The 24,701-nt window shown below is 49.5% G+C and overlaps 1 protein-coding gene across 1 annotated transcript in view; it reads right to left on the bottom strand.

The window, feature by feature from the left end:
* Nucleotides 1-372: 372 nt before the first annotated feature.
* LOC115944036 (ankyrin repeat and SOCS box protein 18) overlaps nt 373-24,701 on the bottom strand; it is a 39,361-nt gene continuing 15,032 nt past the window's right edge. The window contains exons 2-5 of the mRNA XM_081815290.1: nt 19,600-19,675; nt 18,535-19,039; nt 2,448-2,561; nt 373-1,734 (exon numbers count right to left, since the gene is read on the bottom strand). Of these exons, the coding sequence (XP_081671416.1) occupies nt 1,549-1,734; nt 2,448-2,561; nt 18,535-19,039; nt 19,600-19,675 (881 nt within the window). The 3' untranslated portion in view covers nt 373-1,548. The remainder of the gene's footprint in view (nt 1,735-2,447; nt 2,562-18,534; nt 19,040-19,599; nt 19,676-24,701) is intronic.

Here is a 24,701-nt window from a genome sequence, read left to right as displayed (position 1 = left end):
TGTCCGCTCCTTTCCAGATTGCAGCAGTGGGACGCACGCCCTGCCTCACTAGGTGTGTCTCAGCAACACCTAGCACAGGCTCAAAGAGGGAAAAATGGACTCACTGCTTATCCACAGAGATGATCATAAAGAGCTCTCATTTTAGGGGCGCCTGGGTGGCTCAGTCAGCTAAGTGTCTGACTCTTAATTTAGACGCAGCTCATGATCTCAGGGTCATGAGATCGAGCCCCGTGTTGGGCTCTGCACTGAAGGTGGGGCCTGCTTAAGGTTCTCTCTCTCCTTCTGCCCCTTCCCGGCTTGTGCTCTCTACAAAAAATATGGCATATTAATAGAAAATTTGAGGTCTAGTAAGGCCAACAGATCAAGAGACAATTGCCATGGAAAAGATAGTTTATTACTCACCATTCCCAAGAGAAGGGGCATATCATACCACGGGGGGCCACATGGGGACGTACCAGGGTTGGTCAGGAGGTCGGGGGAGGGGATGCGGTCAGAAGCCTTTATTGTGGTTTTCATGGATGGAACAGGCCAGGCAGGATAGACAGGCCTAGGATCAGCTGGTCTGAATAATTTCAGCAGGCTCTGGGGTATAAAGGCTGTCCCTATCTCTCTGGCACCTCGCCCTGGGACAGTTAGGCCTGGTGGAAGGTAGCCCAGAGTGTGACAGCCCAGTAAAGGTGGTGCTTAAGGGGGCGGTGTGTCCTCTGGACTGGTTGGTTTGCATTTGAAAAGCATGCTTGGGGGTGAGCTGTCTCTAGGAATTGGCTGACCCTGGGAGGTGCAGCCCCTCCAGGGTCAGCAAGGCCCCGGATGTCAAAGCACCAGAATACAGAAAATAAAAGATAGGGTTTATACCCTTGACCCTTAGAACGTCTCTCTGGTTATGTGATGCTCAGGCTGATGGCAACCTCCATGAACCCGTCTATCCTGGCATCTGTCTTCCTGGACCATTGGCCGCAGCTGAATCTGTTGGGGTTCGGTGAGGGTGTCAGATAGAAGACTCACATGGGATCACAATGTTGGGTTCGCCACCTCTCCCATGTCCTTTAGGGAGTTCTGGGGCTGTAATGTGCTGAGAAGCACCAGTGGGCTCCAGAAGGGCACACTTGTACAGAAACAGGTGCCCTCTCTCAGTATGTTGTCACGTGTTGGGGACAGAGCCTTTCTAGGTGGCCAGGCTTCACGAAGGGTGGGGCGCTCCTATGAGGCAGTCTGAAGGCTGAGGGGCAGCATGGATGCTGTTAACCCTTTGCAGGGAAAATATGTATACCTTTTAGTTCAACTTCTGTTGAAAAATACTTTCTGATCCAAATACTATGATATTTGCAGTCTTGATCCTCATAAGCAACCCAGAGAGGCAGAAAGGCCTTTTATTACCAGTTCCATTCCAAAGTGACAGTGAAGCTCAGTGAGGCCGCTGCATTGGCCAGGGGACGTGGGAGGTGCCATCCGGGTCTGTCCCTCTTCGCCCGTGGTGCTCTCCTCAACACACAGCCTCCATGGACAGCAGCGGTGAGAGCTAGAGCCTTAGTCTGAACGCTCTGGTTTTCAGTGCAAAACACCCTCTGGTTCCAAAAGGAGGTAATTTTGCAGGGACTTTGGCAAGGGTAACAGGGGTACGAGGTGAAAGCACTTTTTGCCAAGTAATTTCCGAATGGCGCAGCGGCCAAGATGCTGCAGACAGCGTGGGGTGTGGGCCAAGGCGAAGAAAGACTGGTAGAAGGCCTGGTGCATCTGGAAGGAAGGCAGATGGAACATAAACCCGAGCACACAGACCCGACAGCCAGAAGACCCCACGTGTGCAGTGCCCTCCACCAAGAGGGTGTGTATATTTTTCGGAGGTGCAGTTCCTGTGGGGGTCTGAGGGAAGTCCGTTTTGGGTGGTAAGACAGATAACACAGGTTAATCTCCTCACATCCCTCTCTGCTCCCCCCCGCACAGCGCATTTGCTGTTGAGCCATGTGCACAGAACTCAAGTCAATGAGACATGAGGGGAAATCTTCTAGAGGCTTCTGGGAAAAAAGTGCCCTGTTTCTTAATCGACGGTGACTGTGGACTCTGTTGGGTACATATGTGGTGCCTGCCGCTGTGTCGGCCACATCTAAGCTCTCACGGGGAGGAGGCGGACACGTAGGAGCAGAGTCTGCGGCGCCCACCCTTCTCTGGGGGGATGGGGTTACTCAAGCCCTGATGCTCCTCAAGCCGAGCCGGGTGGGTCAGGTTTCTGCTCCTTGCAGCCAATAGCATCCCAACTGTAACAACAGCTCTTGGCTGCATGATTCCTCCTGAGGAAAACCAGCGATGCTCAGCTATGCTTCCACGCTTTCCCTTTCTCTGTCCTTCTTCAGATGCTCTACAGTTCCCTGGGGATAGTGTCTAGGCGCACATGGGGGTGAGCAGAAGCACAAGGCTCTTGTACTGAGGGCAAGGAAGGGCGGCTCCCTTACCTGAAATACTTCCTCAGGAATCACTTCCCTCCAGGACTCGGACACGCGGAGCTGAGGGTAGGCGTTGAACAGAGTCTCAATAACTGTGGGAGCCCGGGCACAGGTCTTCAGCACCTGGTTGGAGGTGGTGGGAGACCAAGCTCACATTGACTGGGTTTTGGGTTCAGGTGGGGGAAGGGCCAGCAGATATGGCGGTGTGTTTGGGTCTCACTTCTGTCACTTCCTGGCCGTGGGACTGAGGACAGTGGGGCCATGGGAGTTAGTTCCCAAAAAGCACAAGGCAGCACTCTGGGAGGGGCCCTGTCTTAGCGCCATGATGGCTGCACGTCCCAAGTCTGGGCTTAGGAATGGCTTGCTCATTCCTGTGCCCAGGAGCTGAGTGCCCAGAGCTCCATGGGCTCTCCTGGCCTCTGCATTGCTGCTCAGAGCAAAGGGGAAAGTTTGGTCCAAGGATGGTGTTTGTAATTTCTTATCTCAACTTTCTAATATGTCAGGACAGTGAGGGAGAAGAATTGCTTTGCTGTTGAATTTCCTCCTGGCTTGGCCTTTCTATTTTATTTTCCGTCCCCACTGGCAAAGGATTCGTTTTCTTATTAGCAAGTTTTACAATTCAGCCTCATCAGTTTCATCATGAAGATGAGAACACTATTTGCTTTTTTTAAAAAATAAATTTCTTGTGATGGTGAATGTCAGTGAGCACAAAAGTAGACCCAATGGTATGATGACCTCCCTGTACCCACCATCAACCCATGGCCAGTCCCATGCCATCCACACCCCCGTCACCTCCCCCAGGACTATTTTAAAGCCAATGCAATGGGTCCTGTCATTTCATCTGTAAATATTTCAGTGGGACTCTTGTAGGACACTTTAGGAGAAACACAACATCCCATATAAGACCTGAGAAATTAACAAGTTTCTTAGCATCTTCTAATATATGGCCAGTGTTTAAATTCACAAATTTCTCTTAAATGCCATTATATGAAAAAAAAAATTGTTTGAATAAGAACCCAAGTAAAGGCCAACAGGGTTGAGATTGGTCAATGTATTATCAGAGCTCTCATTTTTGTGTCATGTTATTTATTTGTTGAAGAAACTGGGTTATTTGTCCAGCAGAGTTTCTCAGTGTTGGGATTTTGCTCCTGGTATTGCTGTAGGGTTTTGGAACATGATGCTCTTTGTCTACTTTTTATAAATTCATAGTTGGATTGGGAAGATTGATCAAATTCAGATTTGATTTTGGGGAGGGGCAGGGCAACTTTATAGTCTTCTGTTTTTGAGGTTTAAGATTTACCAAGTGTTGTAAAATTAGTATTTCTTCATTGAGAAAACTGAGGTTAAGCAATTTTCTTAGGATCAGGCACCAAATATCTATAGCAGACAATTAACAGGCAGGCCCAACAGCTGAGCTCACTGGGGCTCTCTGAACAAAGTCAAATAGAAGACAGACCTAAATCACTCAGTATGGTTGCTCCATTCACAACTTGCTGAGTTCCCTTCAGATATGAAACCCTTTTTAAATATATTAAAACAAAACAGGAAATTAATATCTCTTTGTTTAGAGATAAGCACTATTAGCATTTTATATATACTAATGTTTTATGCATTTAGACAAAAAATTAATATATACAGTAAAAGTGGACTGATACTTTGCCTATTATTTTGAAACTTGATTTTTGTCCACTCAAAATCGATTGTGAACAATTCAGAAATTACAAATGAGCATTTCAACATCATTTCAGGAGCCATATATTTTATGAATATATTATAATGTATTCAATGAAGTGACTATTGTAAATGGATGTTATAAACAATGAACACTCTTGAATATAATTCTATCTCTTTCTGCCTCCAACAATTCTTATTTAGATAACAAGATAAATCTGTCCCCTTCTCACACTGAATTCCTGGAAGTAGAAATGTAGGGTCAAGGATTATGTACATTTTAAAGGTTTTTAAAACATACTGTCAAATTGTAAGTTTGTAAATGATCACAACTTTTTGAAGAAATGAGTATGAGAGTGTCTCTTTCTCCCCTACCCAAATCATCTCATTAATTATTTAAATTTGATAGATACAATATGGAATATTTACATTTTTGTTGACCATTTGTCTTCCTTTATAAATTGCTAAATTATGTCTTTTGCTCAGTTTTTCTATAGTATGTTCATTTTCTTTAGTAATTTGTAAATACACTTTATTAAGGTTATTTTTTAGTCAGTCATATTTTTTTAGATTTTATTTATTTTTTTGATGCTTAACAACTGAGCCACCCAGGCTCCCCACAGAGAGTCATTTTTACAAATAACAGTATCTTCTCCTCTCAGTATAAATATTTCACATTTATTTTTCTTGTCTTATTACATTGACCAGAGCTTTAAAGTTCAATGCTAAAGATTTGTTTATTTACGAGAGAGACAGATATATCAAGCACATGTGTGGGCAGGGAGAGGGGCAGTGGGAGAGAATCTTTAAACAGACTCCCCACTGAGCTCAGAGCGCGGCCAGGGGCTCCATCTCACAACCCTGAGATCATGACCTGAGCCAAAACCAAGAGTCAGATGCTTAACCAAATGAGCCACCCAGGCGCTCCTAAAGTTCAATGTTAAATAACAATACTGATAGCAGGCATCATCATCTTATTCCTAATTTTTAAAAATATTTTATTTATTTATTTGACAGAAAGAGACACAGCGAGAGAGGGAACACAAGCAGGGGGAGTGGGAGAGGGAGAAGCAGGCTTCCCGCGGAGCAGGGAGCCCAATGCGGGGCTCGATCCCAGGACCCTGGGATCATGACCTGAGCCGAAGGCAGATGCTTAACAACTGAGCCACCCAGGTGCCCCAATTTGCTAAGATTTCTGTATTTAAGAACTAAATATGGTTTGTCATTTCACTTTTTTAACCTACTTTTGTCAGGTTTTAATGTGACTTTATGCCAACTTAGTCAATTTAGAAAATTTCTATCTTTTTAACACCCTGGAAGATTTTAAAAGTACATACTTATTGGAATTAAGAAGGCACAACAGATTTTGCATTTAACACTGTTTAAGCCTGGCCTTAAGCTGCAGGTAATATCAAGTTATTATCACTTTCTCTTCCATGGTTATTTGGTATACTTTGTTTTGATTTTTTCTTTTTTGAAAAATATTTTATTTTTAAGTAATCTCTACACTCAACATGGGGCTTGAACTCACAACCCCAAGATCAAGAGTTGCATGCTGTACTGACCGAGCCAGCCAGGTGCCCCTTGATTTCTTCTTGAATCAATTTTGTTAATGTATATTTCCTGAAAAACAATCATTTTATTTTATTTATTTTTTAAAAAATTAATTCCAGTATAGTTAACATACAGTGTTAGATTAGTTTCAGGTATACAGTATGGTGATTCAACAATTCTATACTCAGTGCTCATCATGATGAGTGCACCCTTAGTCCCCTTCACCTACTTCACCCATCCCCCCCATGGCCCCTCTGGTAACCACCAGTTTGTTCTCTATAGTTAAGAGTCTGGGTTGTTTTCTTTTTGGTTTGGTTTTGTTTTGTTTTTTGTCTCTTTTCTTCTTTGTTAATTTGTCTTAATCCACATATGAGTTAGATCATATGGTATTTATCTTTCTCTAACTGAACTTATTTCACTTAGCATTATACTCTAGCTCCACCCATGTTGTTGCAAATGGCAACAATCTTCATTTTAAAGAAATTTAGCATTGCATATGTATCCATCAGGGTTCCAAAAGGAAATAGATGACACGTTGATATAGGATCCTTCTGGAAGGAATTTATTTTTTATTGATTTTTATTTTATTATTTTATTTTATTTTATTGATACAAGGGCTATTCAGCCAGGTGTGAGTACGGGGGAAGTCAAGGGACAGTGCACTAACGTGGAGCTGGTTTCACAGCTATTTCCACCTCTGGGCCTAAAGAGTGGAGAGTAAAGTGGGCTGTCTAGCAAGAGTAGTGATCTTGGGCTGGGGACACATAGCCATCCTGAGGCAGAGAGAGGTCCAAGCGGAGACATCCTCTGACCTCACCCTCCTCTGGCTGTCTGCTGGGAGACTATACTGGTGAAACCCAGGAAGGCAGAGGGCCCAGAGCCTTGTCAATGTGTCCATGCAGGTGGAGAGCAAATCTGGATGGGAGATACCCCACTATATCTAGAAATAAGCACCCTTCTTCATTTGAACAAGTGTTCTTCCTTGTTTAATCTTGCTGGAATTTCACTAATTTGTTTTTTCAAGGAATCCCCTATTGGCTTTTGGCTGTTCTCTTTTAACATATTCTAACCCATTGATTATTGTGTTCATTGCTATTAATTCCTTTGTCTCTTTCTGACTCCTTGGATTGACTGCTCAGTTAATTTAGTAACCTTTTCAGGGCGCCTGGGTGGCTCATTAGTTAAGCGTCTGCCTACGGTTCAGGTCATGATCTCAGGTCCTGGGATTAAGCCCCGCATTGGGCTCCCTGCTCAGCGGGAAGCCTGCTTCTCCCTCTCCCACTCCCCCTGCTTGTGTTCCCTCTCTCTCTGTGTCTCTATCAAATAAATAAATAAAATCTCTTAAAAAAAATTTAGTAACCTTTTCTCCCCTTGAGTCATAATACAAGCAACTTTGAAAATGGTGTGGATTTTCCTTTGAACATAGGTATGGTCATAGCCCTAAGTTTTGAGGCACAGTGTTCTATCTTTCCTAAATATTCTGCGATTAATACCTATTGACGCAGTAATTATTTGGGTGTTTGCCATGCAATTTTCAAAAGATTATTTTGTAAAAATTAGCTGTTTGCTGTTAATTTTCTGGTGTATTGTATTACGGCTTTAAATGATGCCTGCTTTTGGAGTACCAAAAGTTGTATTCTGTTTGCAGGTTCAAAATTCAACATGCACTTGTCTCATTTACCATTTGAAGCTTCTACTTTGCCCACTTGATCTGTGAAAGACTGAGATGTGAATTAAAAATCACCCAGAATTATTATTTTTTGTTAGTTTCTCCATTTTAACATAATGTTTCTTTGGCAGATAGGTTGCTAATGGTTACGTCTTCACTGTAGACTGTATTTTTTATCTGTCAGTGAATCTTCTCTTCCCTTCAGTCTGTGTATCTCCCAGGAATTCTTCTATGTTGCATATTAATATTGATCCATCATTTTATTTTTCATTTGTTTTTGCTACAATTACCTCTGCCTGCTCTTTAATTTTAACCTTTTTAAAATTCGTTTTGTTTTAAAGTGTTTGAGAGTCTCTGTATTGGTAATAGGGCAGTTTAAGAAATTTATAAGAAATTTATATTTATTGTTATAAATAGTCTATTTGGGTTTACTTTTGTTTAACTTTATTCTTTTTAAAAAAATGTTTAAAAGATTTTATTTATTTATTTGAGAGAGAGCGAGCAAGAGAGAGAGCACAAGCTTGGGGAGAGGCAGAGGGAGAGGGAGAAGCAGACTTCCCACTGAGCAGGGAGCCCGACACAGGGCTCGATCTCAGGACCCCGGGATCATGACCTGAGCCGAAGGCAGACATTCAACCGACTGAGCCACCCAGGCGCCCCTGTTGTCTGATTTATGTTATACAGATTTGTATTTTCCTTGTGTTTATTTTTATATTTTGGAAGTATGTATCCTATTTAAAATTCTACTAGTGCTTACCTTCAAAATAAAAAATGATGGCCTATATTTTCTAAACATCAAAATTGCATCTTTTGTGTTCTAGATGTGCCATTATCTCTACTCTCCCGTTCCTCTCATAATCAATTCTTCTCCTTCCTTAATAACATCTGGAGTTTTAGTCCTGGATTATGATTATTACAAGATCGTATTTTATGTTATGTATCTCCTCCAGAAATAATTTTTGGTGTTAGCGTTTAGTTTTACAACCTGCCTTTCAATTACTTAAGTTGTTTCTATTTCTATCCCAAGCTCCTACTAGAAGCTGGGGATTGTGTTACGTCAGCGTGATACAGTGACAAGATCTGCCTTCACGGAATTTTACAGTCCCAAATAATAAAATAAAAAAACAATAGAAAACAGGTGCCACGGTACTGTGGTGGGGGAATCACAAGGTACTAGAAATGGTACCTAAGTCAGACCTGGATTTGCAGTGGGTGGTGAGTTGGTTGGTCAGGGAAGATTTCTGGAGGAGGTGACATTGGAGCTAAGACCTGGCTAAGGAGGAGGAGTTACAAAAGTAAGGAGAGTTCTGAAGATAAGAGTGTTCCAGGTGAACCAACCTGGGAGGTGAGGAGGAGCTGAAAATGTTGGCCGGGTACGGAGCCTGACGTGGGAAGTGTGAGCCGGGGACTGGGGACGAAGGCAGGACATGGGCAGGAGGAGCGCCAACCGCTGTGATGAGGCTGGACATGACCTTGAGGACACAAGGGAGCCCTGGGGGATTGCAAGTCAGGGAGTGACAGGATCAGATTTTAATTTCAAAAGCATCACCATGGCTACAATGTTGAGAACAGTTTCCAAGGGCCATATTGGAGGCACAGAGTGCAGCTCAGGGGACACTTCCACAGGCTAGGAGAGATGGTGGCAGTCAGGATGGAAGGAGAAGGAAGATCCTGAAAGACAGTTAGGAGGTGGAGTTGAGGGAATCTGCGGACTTGAGTTTCCCATCCCTGAGATGATCTTTCACCTCATCTTTTTGGCAGTCGGAGCATGTCCACCCCACGGGCCTTCAGCCCAGGGCACCCCAGACAAGCTGCCCTTGCTAAGAGCACCCATGGGCTGCTACATCCGGTGGTGAGTGCTCTGCCTTGCCTTGTGCTGCATTGGCCACATCTGACATGGTTAGTCAAGTCCTCCTCTATGATACGTTCTTCACTTGGTTTCCAGGAACCCGTGCTCTCATTCCACCTCCCTCACTGGCCCCTTCTGTTTCCTTGGCGGTCTTCTCATCACTCCCTCTTCTCGATGTTGGCACATCCCTGCATTCAGCCCTTGTTCCTCTTTGTTTTCTGTGTATTCTCACTTCCTGGTGATCCCATCCAGTCTCCTGGCTTTAAATACCATGTGTATGTAAAGAAGGTGTGGGACAGGGTGCCTGGGTGGCTCAGTTGGTTAAGCAACTGCCTTCGGCTCAGGTCATGATCCTGGAGTCCCTGGATCGAGCCCCGCATCGGGCTCCCTGCTCGGCAGGGAGTCTGCTTCTCCCTCTGGCCCTCCCCCCTCTCATGTGCTCTCTCTCATTCTCTCTCTCTCAAATAAATAAATAAAATCTTTAAAAAAAAAAAAAAAGGTGTGGGACATATGCACGATGGAACGTTGCTCAGCGATAAAAAAGACTGAAGTCTTGCCATTGGCAACAACGTGGATGGAGCTAGAGAGTATAATGCTAAGTGAAATAAGTCAGTCAGAGCAAGACACATATCATATGATCTCACTTATATGTGGAATTTAAGAAACACACCAAATGAGCAAAGAAGAAAAGAGACAAACAAAAAAACCCCAGACTCTTAACTATAGAGAACAAACTGGTTGTTACCAGAGGGGACGCGAGGGGGGGATGGGTGAAGTAGGTGAAGGGGACAAAGAGTGCAGTCATCGTGCTGAGCACTGAGGAATGTACAGAATTGTGGAATCACTGTATCGTACACCTGAGACTAATATAACACTGGGTGTTGATTCTACTTGACTAAAAATAAATAAATACCACCCACATGCCCCTGGCACTCAGAAGTGTATCTCCAGGTCAGTCAAATCCTTCCCTCAAGCTCTGGACTGTAACAACCTACTGCTTCCTTGGTATCAAAACCCCCAAGTTCTGTTACTTACTCTACCCACAACCTTCCCACCTCAGCTGATGGCAAACCCATCTAACCAGCCTCTCGGGCTGAATGCCTTGGAGTCATCTTTGACCCCTCCCTTTCTCTCACATCGCACATCCAATTTGCCAAGATATCTTGGTGGTTCCACCTCCAAAATACATCCAAAATCAGAGCGCCTCCCTCATGCTTGCCGCCAGCGCCCCTCACGTGGATTCTGGCAACAGCCCCCTAACTTGTCCCTCCACTTCTGCACTCCTCCTCCTGATGTATTTCCTCAGCACAGAGGCCAGAGTGTCCCCATCAAATGTTAGTGGGTCGTGCCACTCTGCTCAAGTCCCTCCCCTGGGCAAAGTCATGACAGTGCCCTATAAGACCCCATACCATCTGAGCCTCTCCTCCACCTCTGGTCTCATCTCCTACTATCACCAGCTCTCTCCACCATCAGCCACACTGGTCCCCTCATTCTGCACACAGGTCAGGCCCACTCTAGTCTCAGGTTGCATACTGGCTGCTGGTTGGCTGGCCCCTTCCCCCCTAGATACTTGCAATGCCCACGTCCTCACCTCTCTCAAGTCTTGACTCAAAGTCACCCACCCTAGCTACTGCACTGACAACTGCAACTGCTCACCCTTCCCCCCACTTTCTCTCTCTCTAGTCCTTATCATTTTATTGGTCCATTTTTTATGCTCATGGTTTAAAGACTGTCTTCCCCTTAGACTGTAAGCCCCACGAAGGCAGGAATACTTTTTTCCCCCTTGAACTGTTCACTCATATATCCAAAGCACCTAGTATGTTGCTGACACATGGCTGGTACTCAATAAATATCTGTTGACTAAATAATCAAATAAATAGAAGTATTTTGATGCATTAGGAAGGCATATCTTATGAGCCCCTGATATCTAAAAGTGTTTTACTTTTGCCATCAAAATGAAAACCAACCTGGATGAGTCTAAAATTCTAGCATCCAAACTTTTTCTTTAAAAATCTGAAGATGGTATTTCCTTATCTCATGATACTCTGGCAGCAGAGAAATCAGAGTCCAGCCTGAGTTTTATTCCTTTATGAATAACTGTTTTCTGCTCGGATACGTGGCAAGATTTTTCTGTGCTTTTTTTAGAACACTTTTGCTAGAATGTATATAGGAATGTGTCTCCCAGGACACCCTGCTGGCTCTCCCGGTAGAGTGCGAGACTCTTGATCTCAGGGTTGTAAGTTCAAGCCCCATGTTGGGCATAGAAATTACTTAAAAATAAAATCCTAAAAAAAAAAAAAAGAAATTAAAAAAAAAAAAAGGAATGTGTCTCCCATCACTGATTTGCAGAGAATATCCATTCAACTTCTAGGAGTTAAGACTTCTAGTGCAGCTAAGTTTTCTTCTATTATGTCTTTAATTACTATTTCTGATCCATTTGCTCTAGGCGCTTCTTCAGTAACATCACTTTTCTGTAGGTTGGCTCTCTACCCTCTGCTTTTCATGACCACCACTTTTTCTTCTATTTATTCATTTTTTTTTTCTTTTGCACTTAGGAAGAGCTTTTAACATTAGTCCTCCTTGTAGTGAACGCACTGTGGTTGACTTTCCAACACTCCAAAGGATTAGTCTAATTCAGTCAGGGTAACTCCATTCTCCTTGTCATCTCTGGTCTGGGAAAGTGCATGTTTAAGTCAGCCTGGGCCAGTGAAACACATGAGGGCCTCCTCAGGGCTTCCAGAGAAAAGCAATTGGATTTGAAGCTGGCTGGCCCAGTTGTTGCTGGAAGCCATCTTCTGACCAAGAGATGAGCCATTCTGAGGATAAAGCTGACTCACTGAGGTTGGAAAAATCTGGTTCCTTGATGGCATCATGGGGACACAGAAACAACCAATCCTAAAGCCTGCCTTGCTTCTCCATTTCTTGTTATATGAGATACAGTGGAGGCTGGAACTAAGTCAGGAGCTGCCCAGCGGGGGCTGTGACCATGAGGAGGAGCCGTCGGGGTGCCAGAGCCTTGGAGATGCAGGTGCTGCTGGCAAAGCTACCAAGGCAGAGAAAGAGGAGAAACACCCTGGCTTCTTTTTCCTTCCACACCTAGTTTTCCACGGTGTCACCTTCTGCTGAAGCCGGCCACAAGCCAGCTGGTATGGGACTTTGAGCTCAGCTTGAAAGGTCTAGCTGCGCTGCCCCCATCCCCTCAACATGCAGAGTAGACTGCGGGAACACCAGGGAGGGGATCTGAAGGCACACGTGTCAAGAGCACAGCTCCCTCACTTACATCACTGGCTCTGTTCCCTTTATGAACCAGTTCTGCTTTTTGCTTCCTTTCATGTGCTCTCCACCCTCCCACTGTATAACCTTGCGTCCTCCATCTTCCTTTTCACGCCATTCTACTGCCTTGTCCCCATAACTGGCTCTGTTTTAGGGACTTAGAGGCTATGTCTTGCACTCTGTAGATGAGGCACCCATGGCGCACAGTTTCTCAGATTTTCTTCTGGATCTTCTGATGGGAGGTATGGATCTCCTTTCTGGTCTCTGGATGCTGTCCCCGTTATTCGTTTTTCTGGCCCCCTTTCCCTGTCACGGATCCATTTATTTATCTCCCTATTCATCTGTGATTAAGGCAAGATCAGACATGAGGTCTGTTAAAATGCAGGAGAAGTCGGTGGTGCCGTTCTCATTCCACTTGGGAGCCTGTGGAGGGGCCGCGTGGAGGAAGGCTCACGAGGACGATGCCCAGCCCTGTTCCGCTTCCACATTCACCTGGTGACTGTGCCCCACCGGGAGGTCTCTTCTCCTACTCTCTTCCCAGCAGAGTTAGCAGGTTGCTATGCAACCTGAGTTCCTCGGTTTCCACCTCTGCACTTTGCTGCATCTCCTAGAATGCACTGCATCTCCAAAGGCATCCCCTACGGCCTGGTCGACTTTAAAAACATTTTTGTAATGTCTGCCTGATTGCCTGAAAACTTAGGGCAGCATGGCAGAGGAGCGGGGCCTCCCTGACTCAGACATGAGGTCATCGTGTTGGTGCTGCGGATTTGCTCTTTCTCCCCACTCCCTTCCTTATCTCCCTTCCCTCCTCTTGCCTGTCTTTGCAGATGTGACAGTAGGAAGACAGGAACAGCTGCCCTTCAAAAGCTGGTACTCACATTACCACTGTAAGAATGATCACCACTGGGTCCCTCCCTACCCGAAATTTGTTTTTTTGTTTTTTTTGGTTTTTGTCCCAATCCATTACTGTTTTGAAGTCAGACGTAAGCGGGCTTTGGAGCAGGAGAGAGATGGAACGGCAGAGCGAGAGCCAGGCAGGCAAGCGTCTTCCCACCCGAGCCTCGCCCAACCTTATCCTTTCACCACCGCACAGTGTGCCCCCGACGTGTGGATATTTCTGGCTTCCACGAGCCGCCACTAACATGCCATATTCTGGAGCACGGCAGTCTCTGATTTCAGTTGTCCCCCTTGTGCGCTGGGAGGAAACCAGGCCATGAAGAAGAGCGGTTCACATTGGACCCCTCCAGATCTAGTCTCCTAAGCCATTCCTGCTTCTTCAGACCTTCCCCCGGCTACGCTCACCCGGCCAGTGACCCTGCCGTTGGCCCCCTCTCCTCTTTCTGCAAAAAAAATGTTAAATGGTCCCCAGGGACTTCACGAGACAGGGAGGCCTCTCCCTCACTTTCCCCCAGGAAGAGCTGCCCTCCCTCGGCAGATGCGCCCCCTCCTCCCTGGGGCCCCTCCTCCCTGGGTCACAGACTGTGACCAAGTCTTATTGCCTGTCTCTGGGAATTCATTTCCTGTCTCTCCTCTGTTCCACCTCTCTGGGGCTCCGCGGCCCTCCCCAATCCCCCGGCACTGTGCCCCCTCATGTTTGCCAGGCAGCTGGCTGCTTTCATCATTTTTATGCCAACACAGTTTAAAAATCTCGGCTGCCTCCTTGCTGTCTGCAGAGATGCAGACTCTGACATCCTGGTGTCATTAGGGTCCACGCACACTCTCCTCAGCTAATGAGGCGGCAGAAAGAAAATTAAGGGGAAAAAATCACACAGGCACATTGCTGTATATGTAGATGGAGAAATAAAGCAAGAGCAAGAAAAACAGAGGTGCGCCATTTATGAGGGCTCGCCTCCCTCCTCCCCCCCGGGGAGGGGTGCACACGCAGCTCGGGCGGAGACAGGAAATGGAGTCTGGTTTTTGACTACTGCAACCCCGGGATTCTCCCACTAAAAAGCTTGTGAAATTGGGGGTACCGTGAAGTCACTTTACCTACTTCTGTATGTAGGTAAAACAGAATCGCAAAAACTTGAGGTCCATCCTTCCAGCGTGGTCACTGCCCAGAAGGTGAGGAAAGACTAGAGCTCTGCAGATGTTTCTAGAACCTGTCATTCTCACCGCCAACCTTCATTTCCCCTTGCGGAAGCTATCTGCATGCCTCATCTAGATCGCCACAGCAGTCTGTGCTTTTCCACCCGTCCCCTGCCCTGGCATGTTCTCTACACTTCAGCAGAAAAATCATCCCCGGTACTCATTTGATTATGTCACTTCTCCTGCTGCAAATGATGTAATACATCCCCATTGTTCTTAAGACAAAGGCTAAAACCCTTAACCCCTGAAGGCCCTTCCTCTGGCCCCCTCTCACCAATTCCTCCCAGCTACTGGGGCATCTTCCAACTGCGCCCATTACAGTGCTCCTTCTGCCCCAGGACACTTGCCCGTGCTGTTCCTTCTGCCCGCAAGGGTCCTTCCTTTCTTCACAGGGCTGAGTCTTCAGCCTTCAGGTCTGGGCTCACTCCACCCGTGCTTGGAGGAGCCTCTCACCCCGCCCTCCGCCCCAGCCAGCTCAGGCCCCCTGTTTGGCACTTTCCAGCTGCAGAGGGCCTTGTTTGAGCAGCTCTCTGACCATGGCAACTTCACACTGAGTGTGTGGTGGTCTGAGTCAAGGCTGGCCTCCACTCGGGTGGCAGGCAGCTCCACGAGGGCAGGACATACGCATGCTGCGGTCCAACACGAACTCCTGCCCCGAGCACAGGAGTTCCGAGAAAGGTCTGCCGAACGCGTAAGTAAGTGCGGGTGGGACACACAGCCCGTGGGTGTGGTTCGGGGGACGAAGGCTCACTGCTGCTGCTGTCCCTGCACTTCCCCCGCTCCTGGACCGGGTCCGAACCATTCAGACGGCCCAGGCCAGGGGCACAAGGAGCAAGAGACGTGAGCAAAACCCTTTATTCCAGACCAAGCATCCGACCCCCAATCAACTAGTGACAGTTGCAAAACAAATTCGGGTCCCCAGGTGTGTGTTTCCCTGCCCTCCTGCCCGCTCTCCTGCAGGCCGGGCCCCCCGCGTACGCTGGCAACTTCCAGGATTCAAACCGGGCTGCAGCCTGCCACTGCGCCTGCACCTGCCCTCGCACCCCGACGCCTGACTCCGGTGTTAACTAGCGGGCAGCCGGGCAGAAAGGCCTGGCACTGTCAACATGCTCGCTTCCCAAGCCGTGACACCACTTTGATTTTCGGGGCAGAGCACTGCGCATGGCTCCGATGGATGCTTCGAGTCCGCCTGCCGCGGTGACGGTGCCTTTGTCTGGGCATGGGGGAGCTGTGATTTATGTCATAAGCTCGCTGTGAAACCTTTGCCTCAGTAATTCTGAGCTCCGTGGGTGTCTCTTTACATCTATTTAAAGCACGGCTGCTGCCCACGGATGGCATGCTCTGTGACATTCCCCGGTGCCTCTGCGAACGCCCCGCCATGGCGCTGAGTCTTGCCTGCAGAGCATCTTTGTGGCTCGTCTGCGCTGGCTGCGCACTCCACGAGTCTGCTGAGCAGAGTCGGACCTGTCCCTTTGATGTCCTGCGTGGTGATTAGACCCGTTCCCTGGTGGACCACGTGCAGGGGCCTGGGGGGAGGGGCATGCTGCTGCCTGATTTCCAGAGTTTGCCCTGTTTGTCCTGGGGCACGGCTAGAACAAACAGGGGCGCGTGTATCTTTGTTTACAGCATTCTCAGTGGGGTGGTAGATGCGTTCCCCTTTGCAACCTGCTCCAGACTGGAGCGGCAGGGGCTGGTGGCTGTGGACCCCGGCGGCACTCCTCCGTGGGGTGCCCCCTAGAGGTGTGGGGGACCTCGGCGTAAAGAAGTCAGATCCCCATTTGCGGAGATTTAACCTGCAGGCCACTGGGCCCTAGAGTTGCTGGAATCCCCTTCATTCATTCAGCAACACTGACTGAGGAATTGCAGGCGCAGGCACTGGGGGTGGGGGGTGGGTGACAAGGTGGCAACGCTTTTTTGTGAACGCTTCCTAGTATTAAGATTTCTCAAGGAAGCTCCAATCCCTTCCCAGATGGTGTGAAATTGCTGAGAGATTCATTGTCACTTTTAGGAGCCAGGCGCTTCTCACGGCCTCTTGGTCCCTGCTATGTAACAAACGGCCTCCGAATTCAAACCTACCTGCAGCTTGCACCCCCAGTGACCATGCTCTAGTCTCGTGTGGCTGAAGTATGGGGGCATCCCAGGAGAGGGCCCTTGGAGGCCCAGACGGGAGACACTGTGCCTTCTCCTGCATCTCAACATGAAGGTAGGGTAATTCTTATAGCTCTGAAGACAGTTCAGGTGCTAGAGGTCCTGTCCCCAGGGATGATGTCCGTGGGGCTGCACCTAGGACTTGGAAACCTACAAAGATCACTCAGATCGAATGACTCCAAGGCTAACAGCGGATTATGACTAGTAACTACTGAAATATATTGACTTTTTTTTTCTTTTCAAGGATTTGCCCCAAATATTTTTCACTTTTGGCCCATTGCGTAAAGCCATTTGTTTTGTGTGTTTCTTGTTCCTTCTGTACGCAGTTTCATGCCAGGAGGGGTGAAGTGAGTAATGCAAACATAGTGTGACCTGGAGGGCCAGCAGGGGTGTCCTGTTTCCACTGTATCAGCTGATGAACTAAGACTGCTAATATTGGGACACATTGCAATGTAAATGATGACTATAAAAGGTAATTTATATTATATTATATATAATATAAATGCTGGTGTTCCCTTTCCAGAATCTGCCATATTGAAATCCTGCAGTAGTAGAGTGTAATGGAGAACAATTCAAAGATACTGTGAGAGGTAGGGGAAGAACCTTGTCACAGTGTTTGTGAGGTAAGGACACACCCAGGGAGTTATGTGGTTGGATTTTCCCCCTTTCACCCATGTTTTAATAGACACAAGCATTACTCGGCACACATCTACAAGGCAAAGTTGGCATTTGAGAGAGATGTGTGGATTTCACTATTTCAGACCACTTAGAGTGCTGTCCTTTTAAAGTAGAAGATTTTAGCTATTTGTTCAAAACTTACCCAGCCAAAGTATGTCTCCTGCATATGATCAGTGAGTCTGGGTATGATTTTTAAGTCGAGCACACTCAATTTATACCTAATGGAATGACTTCCCTTCAATGGAGTCTTTTTAGGAGGACGAGCCCTTATTCCAACCAATATTTGGGGGACTTTTCTTTTGGAAATATTTTCCATCTTCTAAGTACTTTCTCTGCTGGGCAATCTTTACTCTTTATCTTTGTCATTTCAGGGTAGATCTGACACGTGGAAAAAGTGGCAGGCTGCTCAGAGTCAAGTCTGCAAAGTGGGGCTGAAGTCCCAACACAGCCCTGACCCTGAACTGGGCATTTCACCTGGTTGAAACCCAGGCAGGAGAACCTCATGTGCCTGGGTCATGTGCCTGGTGTATTTCGCAGGAGTGTGGTTTGTACTGAATGACAGAGATCTGCACACGTGTCAAGTGCTTTCATTAATGTCATTAGTAAGGTAGGTGGTCAGATTGGGTATTTCGTTTCAGATCAAACACTGGACTGACTTTCACTGTTTACCAATTAGATAAGCTGACAAAATATTTTGAGCCATGATGGCGTCATCCAACTAAGTGCCTGGGGTCCCCAGTGTAACCAATTTTCTTTTAAAAATTATTATTATTATTTTTATTATGTTATGTTAATCACCATACATTACATCATTAGTTTTTGATGTAAAAAAATTATTATTATTTAAGTCGGCTCCACACCCAACGTGGGGCTTGAACTCACTACCCTGGGATTAAGAGTCACACGCTCCACCAGCCAGGCGCCCAGGCAACTGAATTTTCTAGCGACTCTGGCTAGGAGGCTTCGGGGCCCTGCCCTTGCAAGTCTGGTCCAGCAGCCTCGGCCTCACCTGGGAACCTGGTAGAGCTGCACTCCCCCACCTCCTGCACCTGGGAATCGGGAGCTGCATTTTGCCTGGTCCCCAGGGGGGGGTTGCGGGGCCCCTTAAAGTTTAGGAAGCGCATGGAGCCCCGGCTGCAGGCCCGTCCCTGCGGCCCTCTACTTACCTTGGGGAAGGCGTCGGGCCACACGGTGGGGGAGCCGTGGTTGAGCAGCGCCTGCACCGTGCGCTGCGGCGCGGCCTCGGGCGCGCAGGCGGCCGTCTGCAGCGCGCGGGCCAGCGGCGAGGCCCCGCCGTAGTCGGGCGCGCCCGCGTCGGCGCCGTGCCGCAGCAGGAGGCGCGCCAGCTCCGGGCACGCGCGGCCGCAGGCCTTGTGCAGCGGGCTGCGCTCGTCCTCGTCGCGCGCGTCCGCCGCCGCCCCGCGCCGCAGCAGGAGCGCGCACAGGCGCAGGCAGCGCGCGTGCTCGTCGGGCCGCCGCGCCGCGCCGCACGCTGTGCTCAGGGGCGTCTCGCCGCGGCCGTTCCTCGCGTCCACGCGCGCGCCGCAGCCCAGGTAGAGGCGCGCGTGCTCGTCCAGGCCGCGCTGCGCCGCCACGTGCAGCGGCGTGTCCCGGCCCGCGCCGCCCGCGCGGTGCACCGAAGCGCCGTGCTCCAGCAGCGTCTGCGCGCACCTGCGGGGAGGCCAAGGCGGGTCACCGGGAGGCGGGGGCGTGGCCTCTGGACAGCCCCACCCGGCCGCCCCCGCCCCCGCCCGCCGCTCCCCTCCCAGCCCTCGGGGCGACTTGGCTCCCTGGAGAGCAGGGGCGGCTCTCAGTTCAGCTTTTCCGTGCCCAGCCTGGGGGAGTTCAGACTGAGCGCGGGAGAAAATGAGATTATGGCCAACCCTGGGGGCTACAAAGGGTGGAAGTAGCTAGGAACGTTCCTAAGAATCCCCGTGCCAAGTAGGACCTTAGGAGGAATTTGTAACGGCTTGGTGCTACTTTGCAAGGTAATGTTCAAATGGCAGTGTTCGAAGCACTAATTGCCTGGGCTCTTTGTCGTAGCTGGCAGTCACAGAGGGCCTGCGAGTCCTGGTTCTAAAGAGGGGCCCTTGGACCGGCGGGCTCTTTCTAATCCCGTAGGTATCTCTGCTGTAAACTGTTTGGCTTTGGTGATGGTATGAGGCAAGGCTTGCCTTGCTCCCGCAGAGGGACTCTGTGGAGCACACAACCGTGCCTAATTGTGGGGCTACCTTTGTTTCAATCGGACTTCCCTTGGAGAAGGTGAATCTTGGCTGGGCCCATCTGGGTACAGACCCCAGTGGTCTCCTGGGGGGGGGGGGGGGGTCCCAGACTCCCATGGGACCCTGTGGTCTCCCCCAGAGGTGGGAGTCTTCTGCTGCCTCCAGGTCCACCAGCTGGATCCCAAAGACCAGTGTCTCTCTCAGGAGAGCGGCTTCCGCAGAGCCCCTCGACACCTGGGAGAACACCCACACACCTACCGAAGCGCAGATGGCAGGCTGCTGACCAGGCCAGGCTCACGTTGGGCCTTGGGCCTCGGACCCCAGTGGGAAACTCTAGGCTGAAAGCAGGAGGCCAGCCGCACAGATCCTCCGCCACGGGGCCAGCCCTTGTCCTCCGTGGGCACTGCCAAAACACCAGCCCCACTTCAGAGCCCTGCTCCCGGGTCACCGTCTGGACAAGCCATGAGTGTGCTTGCCTTACCCGTGGAGCCCCGGGCCCCTCTAGCTCGTCCACACCCGTTGGTCCCCTTCTCATCTCTGCCCTGTTGGGACTTGAGTTGTAGGCCTCTCATCTCTCAGCCCTCCCTGGCATCCTTCCTTCCCGGGTGGCACGGTGGTCACTCTTAGCATCGCGGCCCCTGGGACTGAGGGGACGTGGCCGTCCCCCACGCCAGATGGCCACGTCTTCCATGGGGAGCCCAGTGGTCATCTACCTGCTCTTCCCCACTTGGCTGCTGAGTGCCCTTGGAGGAAACGGGGGTCTTGGACACTGGCCTCCAGCCTCCCTGGGCCCCGGGGAACTCGCGTTTGCCCGGCAGTCCACTGTTGAAGGCCAGTTCCTCCCTCCTTGCCCTTTGATAGCGACTCCAAATGTGGGTCATTAGCCTCCGCTCCCTATGTATTTCTCCTGTCCACTCTGTCCGCCCTCTTGTCCTGCTTCCTTCAGAGCTCGGGCTCTCTCAGGAGCGGCCACCGGTCCTGCCTTCTGCCCACGAGTCCACCCTGACACCCACTAGGATCTGTTTCTGCAGCAAGCATTCTGTCCTTGCCCCAGATGTCTGGGGAAGGGGGTCCCGTCTCCAGCAGCTGCCCCCAGATTCAATCCTCTTCTGCCTCCCTGGGGGTCTTGTTCTGTGAATTACTTGTTCTTTGCCTTTTCCTTGTCACCCAGCTGCCCCGTATTTCAACTGGTCACTCGGCCCCGGGGACTCCACCTCGGCAGTGGTCACCGGAAATGCCTCCTCCCTCCACTCCCACTGTCACTGCCCTTTGCGGAGGCCCACATCATTTCTAGCCTGAGCCTTAGCCACGGACCTGTACTGTGCGCCTTGCTCTAATCTAACGAGCTCCATACTACCCAGAAAGAGCCTTTCCAGTGTGACTCAGACATGCGCCAGCTGAAAACCCGAGGGCTCCTCCTGACCACTGCACAAAGCCCGTGCTTCCCCCCCCCACCCCCCGCCCCACGGGACGCGGCCTGACCCAGCTCCCATGGGCCTCCCCGGCTTTATTTCCTGGAGCTCCACCTTGTGCTTCAGTCCTGCCTGGCCAGGTTCTTAGAACACACCTGCTGTGTGGTGCCCTCAAGCCTTCTGCAGGCCGCTCCTTCCTGAGGGCGGTGCACACATTCCTAACTTCCCCTCCTCCTCCTCTGTGTCGCCTTCCCTGTGTCACACCCCTGGGTTGTCCTATACCGCGTACATGAAGTGCCCGGGCATCGCATTTATCACACCACATTTGAAACGTTCACTAGCACGTCTGACTCCTCTCAAGACCGGTGGCTGCTTGAGGGTAGAAGCAGGGGTTTTATTGGTCTCTGCGCATCTGTTCCTTTTGGCAAGCTAGCCCACCGTGGGTAGTTCCCCAAAGCACGTCGCACCAAGGCATCTGGCTAATGAACATCTTTCAGCTCTCCTTCCTGCGGCTGCTGTTTTTCCTGTTATTTACCTGGCTGGGGCTCCAAACGAGATCCCCCATCGAGGGTGTCCAGGCAGGAAGTGGTTGCTGCCCTTCGATCCATTCATGTCTCCACCCCGGGTCTCTCAGTATTTTTAATTCTGTCTCTCTATTTCTCTAGCCTCCCTATAGCAGTATCTGGAGAAGTGGTCTGTCTTGGGGGAAAAATCTTTACAAACAAGTACAGTTTGATGTGAAATGTCCTCTGGGACAATAACCAGCTAAGAGAGGATGCAAATTTCACAATCAGAGTGCTTCACATTTGCTTCCTCCTTGCCTCTCTGGGAGGCATTTTGAACAGTGCAGCAGGAGGTGAGAAATCAAGGGTTCTGTCTCATTTTGCCGCTGAGCCTGTGTGTGCTCACAAACAATCACAAAACATTTTCTTCTACTATTTTTTTTTAAAAAGCGCCCAGCCTCTCCAAATAAGTCCGCTGGGAAATACAGCTGGGCCTCTTTTCCCCATCCAGAGCCTAACTGGCAGATGGCCAGGTTGCTGTTTGCAACAAGGATACCCCTTCAGAAGAACGAGGGCACCGGCCCAACCTCCGGAGGGCTGCAGGTGCCCTTTTTTGTTTTTAATGAAGAGCCTCTAATTGGTTAAACCTTGGCACTTCCTTTGAGCAGGTAATGATGTAAGTCGCAGACCACAGGCATGAGTGAAACAACACAAACAATTCAAGGAGGCAGATCTCTGCTGGTGCACACTGGGCAGTCATCAAAAATGAAGGTGTGGGAGCCTGTTTAATGACATGGAAAGCTATTTGCAGTGGTTATGTGAAAAGATTAGGTACAAAATAGCACTGAACGTCTTGTTTAAAAAAAAAAAAAAGGGCAGGGACGTATAGGCATCGAGAGCAAGCAAGCCCAGAAGTCGAGAGGCCTATGTGTGTTTACCTATGGCTGATGGGGTGAGGGGTGCTTTGATTTCCTTTTTGCTTGCCTGTATTTTCAAAATTTCCATAATGAATCAGAGTTACAGTTTGAGAGGGAGCAAGAGAGGTTGATAATAACAAACCCATCCCCCGCCGGCTGTTGCAACAATTCCTGGATTCTAAGAATGTCAGCTGAGTTTTCCAGGTTCCCAGAATGAGCTCAAAGTTTCCACTGCTCTGTCCAGGTCCAAGCTGTCCTCTCAGAAAGTATGTATGGCAGTACTCCCGAGGAGGTGAGCCTGAAGGCGGGCAGGGGCTGTGAGAAGCAGAGTGATAAAGTGATTAACAGTCTTGGGGACCTCCTAGACCTGACCTTGTAGGTGTCAGGGTCTCCAGTGGAAGAGGAAACGGCCCAGCAAGGAAAGCCCCACCCAAGCTTTTGCAGGAGGCTGTGGGCAACTCAGCTTTGGCTGAGTCCTTTCCTTGGGGGCAGGTTTTGTGACCAGGTTTCCTGCTATCCTGATAGACGGGCAAGTCAGGAAGGCCTGGGGCTAGTGTCCGATGGTCACTGTCAGGACCCGAGGGTACATTCCCATCTAAGCATGTCAGAACCGACTTGTCTCTGTTTTACAGGAATTCAGGAGACACTGTGCTGTCTGAACAGCCCCTGATCCAAAGCAGCTGGGGCGAACACTAACACCCCCCATTCCTCATCGCTGTCTTTGATAATGATCGTGGTGACAGGCTGTTACAGGGGCCCAAGGTTCACAGTACACGGAAAAAGTAGCTTGAGCCAAAAGGCAGGAGTTAATAGAGATGAGCCCATCAAGGGCTGTTGCATCAGTGTCAACTTATTTCTAAGTGGGGAAGTAGGACTCTGAGCCCACATCCCACACACCGCTCCCATCTACCTTCCAACGTCTTCCTGGGGCACTGCCTAGTTACCTCCCAGGTGCAGAAGTCCACACCAGTCCTTCACCTGGGCTTTTCTGCTGTTTCCTCGCTCCTGTACCGTTTGACACCACCTGCCAAGCCTCCCTGCATCCCATGAGGCAATCCCTGCTCCAGGCTTTCCTTCTTCCATCCTCCCTCCTCCTCATTACTCGGTTTACACAAAGCCCTCAACAGTGGGATTTCACAGCCTCTGGACCTGAGCTGAGAGGTTCCCAGTACTTGATTTCTCAATTTATTTTTAAACAATGTTATCTGCGGTTTTTGCAACAAATCTGCATTGTGGGTGGAATTTGCAGGTGGGAAAATTGAGGCTTAAAAAGGCCAGTGACTTGCATAAGGACATACAGCCAAGGTTTTCCTCCTCTGGCTCCAAAGCTCTCAGCCACGCCACCCACCTGCTGCGTCTTCCCATTGGTATCGTCTGTTAAGCACTCTCTCTGAGCAAGGCACTGTGCGAGGCATTTTCCGTAAGTTATTTCTGGACTTTTCTGCCAGTGCTTCATGCATTCGCTCGTTCATTCAGTAAGTGGGGGACACTGTCCGTGCTGTGTTCCGTCCTGCCCTCAAGGCAGGGAGAAGTGTGTCTTGTCTGAGCACTTCCTAAGAATTTCTGGACAGACTTGCGGCAGGACCCAGAAGGCAGGACAAGGCAGGGGAGGTCACCAGCCTTGGGGACTTGGTGCTGAGGCCACAGCAGCCTGCTTCTCACCCAGTTATGCCAGCAGCTCTGCACGCGAGATCGCGTTCCTCCCAGCTGCACTCAGTTTTTGAGGTTTGAGCAATGATCTCAAGGGTAGGGACGTGGGAGATGAAGGAACTATTCAAAATCACATGAAATTCAAGATTCAGACACCTCGCTTCATCTTTTTCGTGGGGACAGAGACATGGCTCCTAAGCACTTTGTTCGCGTGTTAAGCATCTGCCTCCTGAGCAGCGTGTCCTATGGCCGGAGGTCGCCAGTGTCCTTGGACAACCCCAACTGCCCTTCACCATTCTCCTTACACGACTGCTGCCCAGTCCCTCTGACAGGCAGAAGGGGTCTCACGCTCGATGATGTGCACAGTGAGTGTTATCAACCCGTCTCCTTGGATCATCATTGCTACTCTGTTTCCTCCTCAGAGCTGACGTGCAGGCTGATGGGCTGGAGACAGGTCCCCGGGGCAGGGTGGCTGGAGCCCCGAGGCTGGGGTGGAAGCCACTGTCTGAGCCCTGGGCAAGAGCCAGCCTGTGGGGGGCAGGGGACATGGGGGAGAGACTGAGGAGGAAAATACAGCCCTGTTTTCTAATGAAGCCATTGCAAGAAGTTTCCCTCCTGTGGTTAGACTC

This window comes from Leptonychotes weddellii, chromosome 3 (genome assembly GCF_054177405.1).
Source record: "Leptonychotes weddellii isolate Sample4059 chromosome 3, ASM5417740v2, whole genome shotgun sequence".
Classification (NCBI taxonomy): domain Eukaryota; kingdom Metazoa; phylum Chordata; class Mammalia; order Carnivora; family Phocidae; genus Leptonychotes; species Leptonychotes weddellii.
Note: the sequence above shows the minus strand (reverse complement) of the source record. Positions and strands in the feature narration are given on the sequence as shown.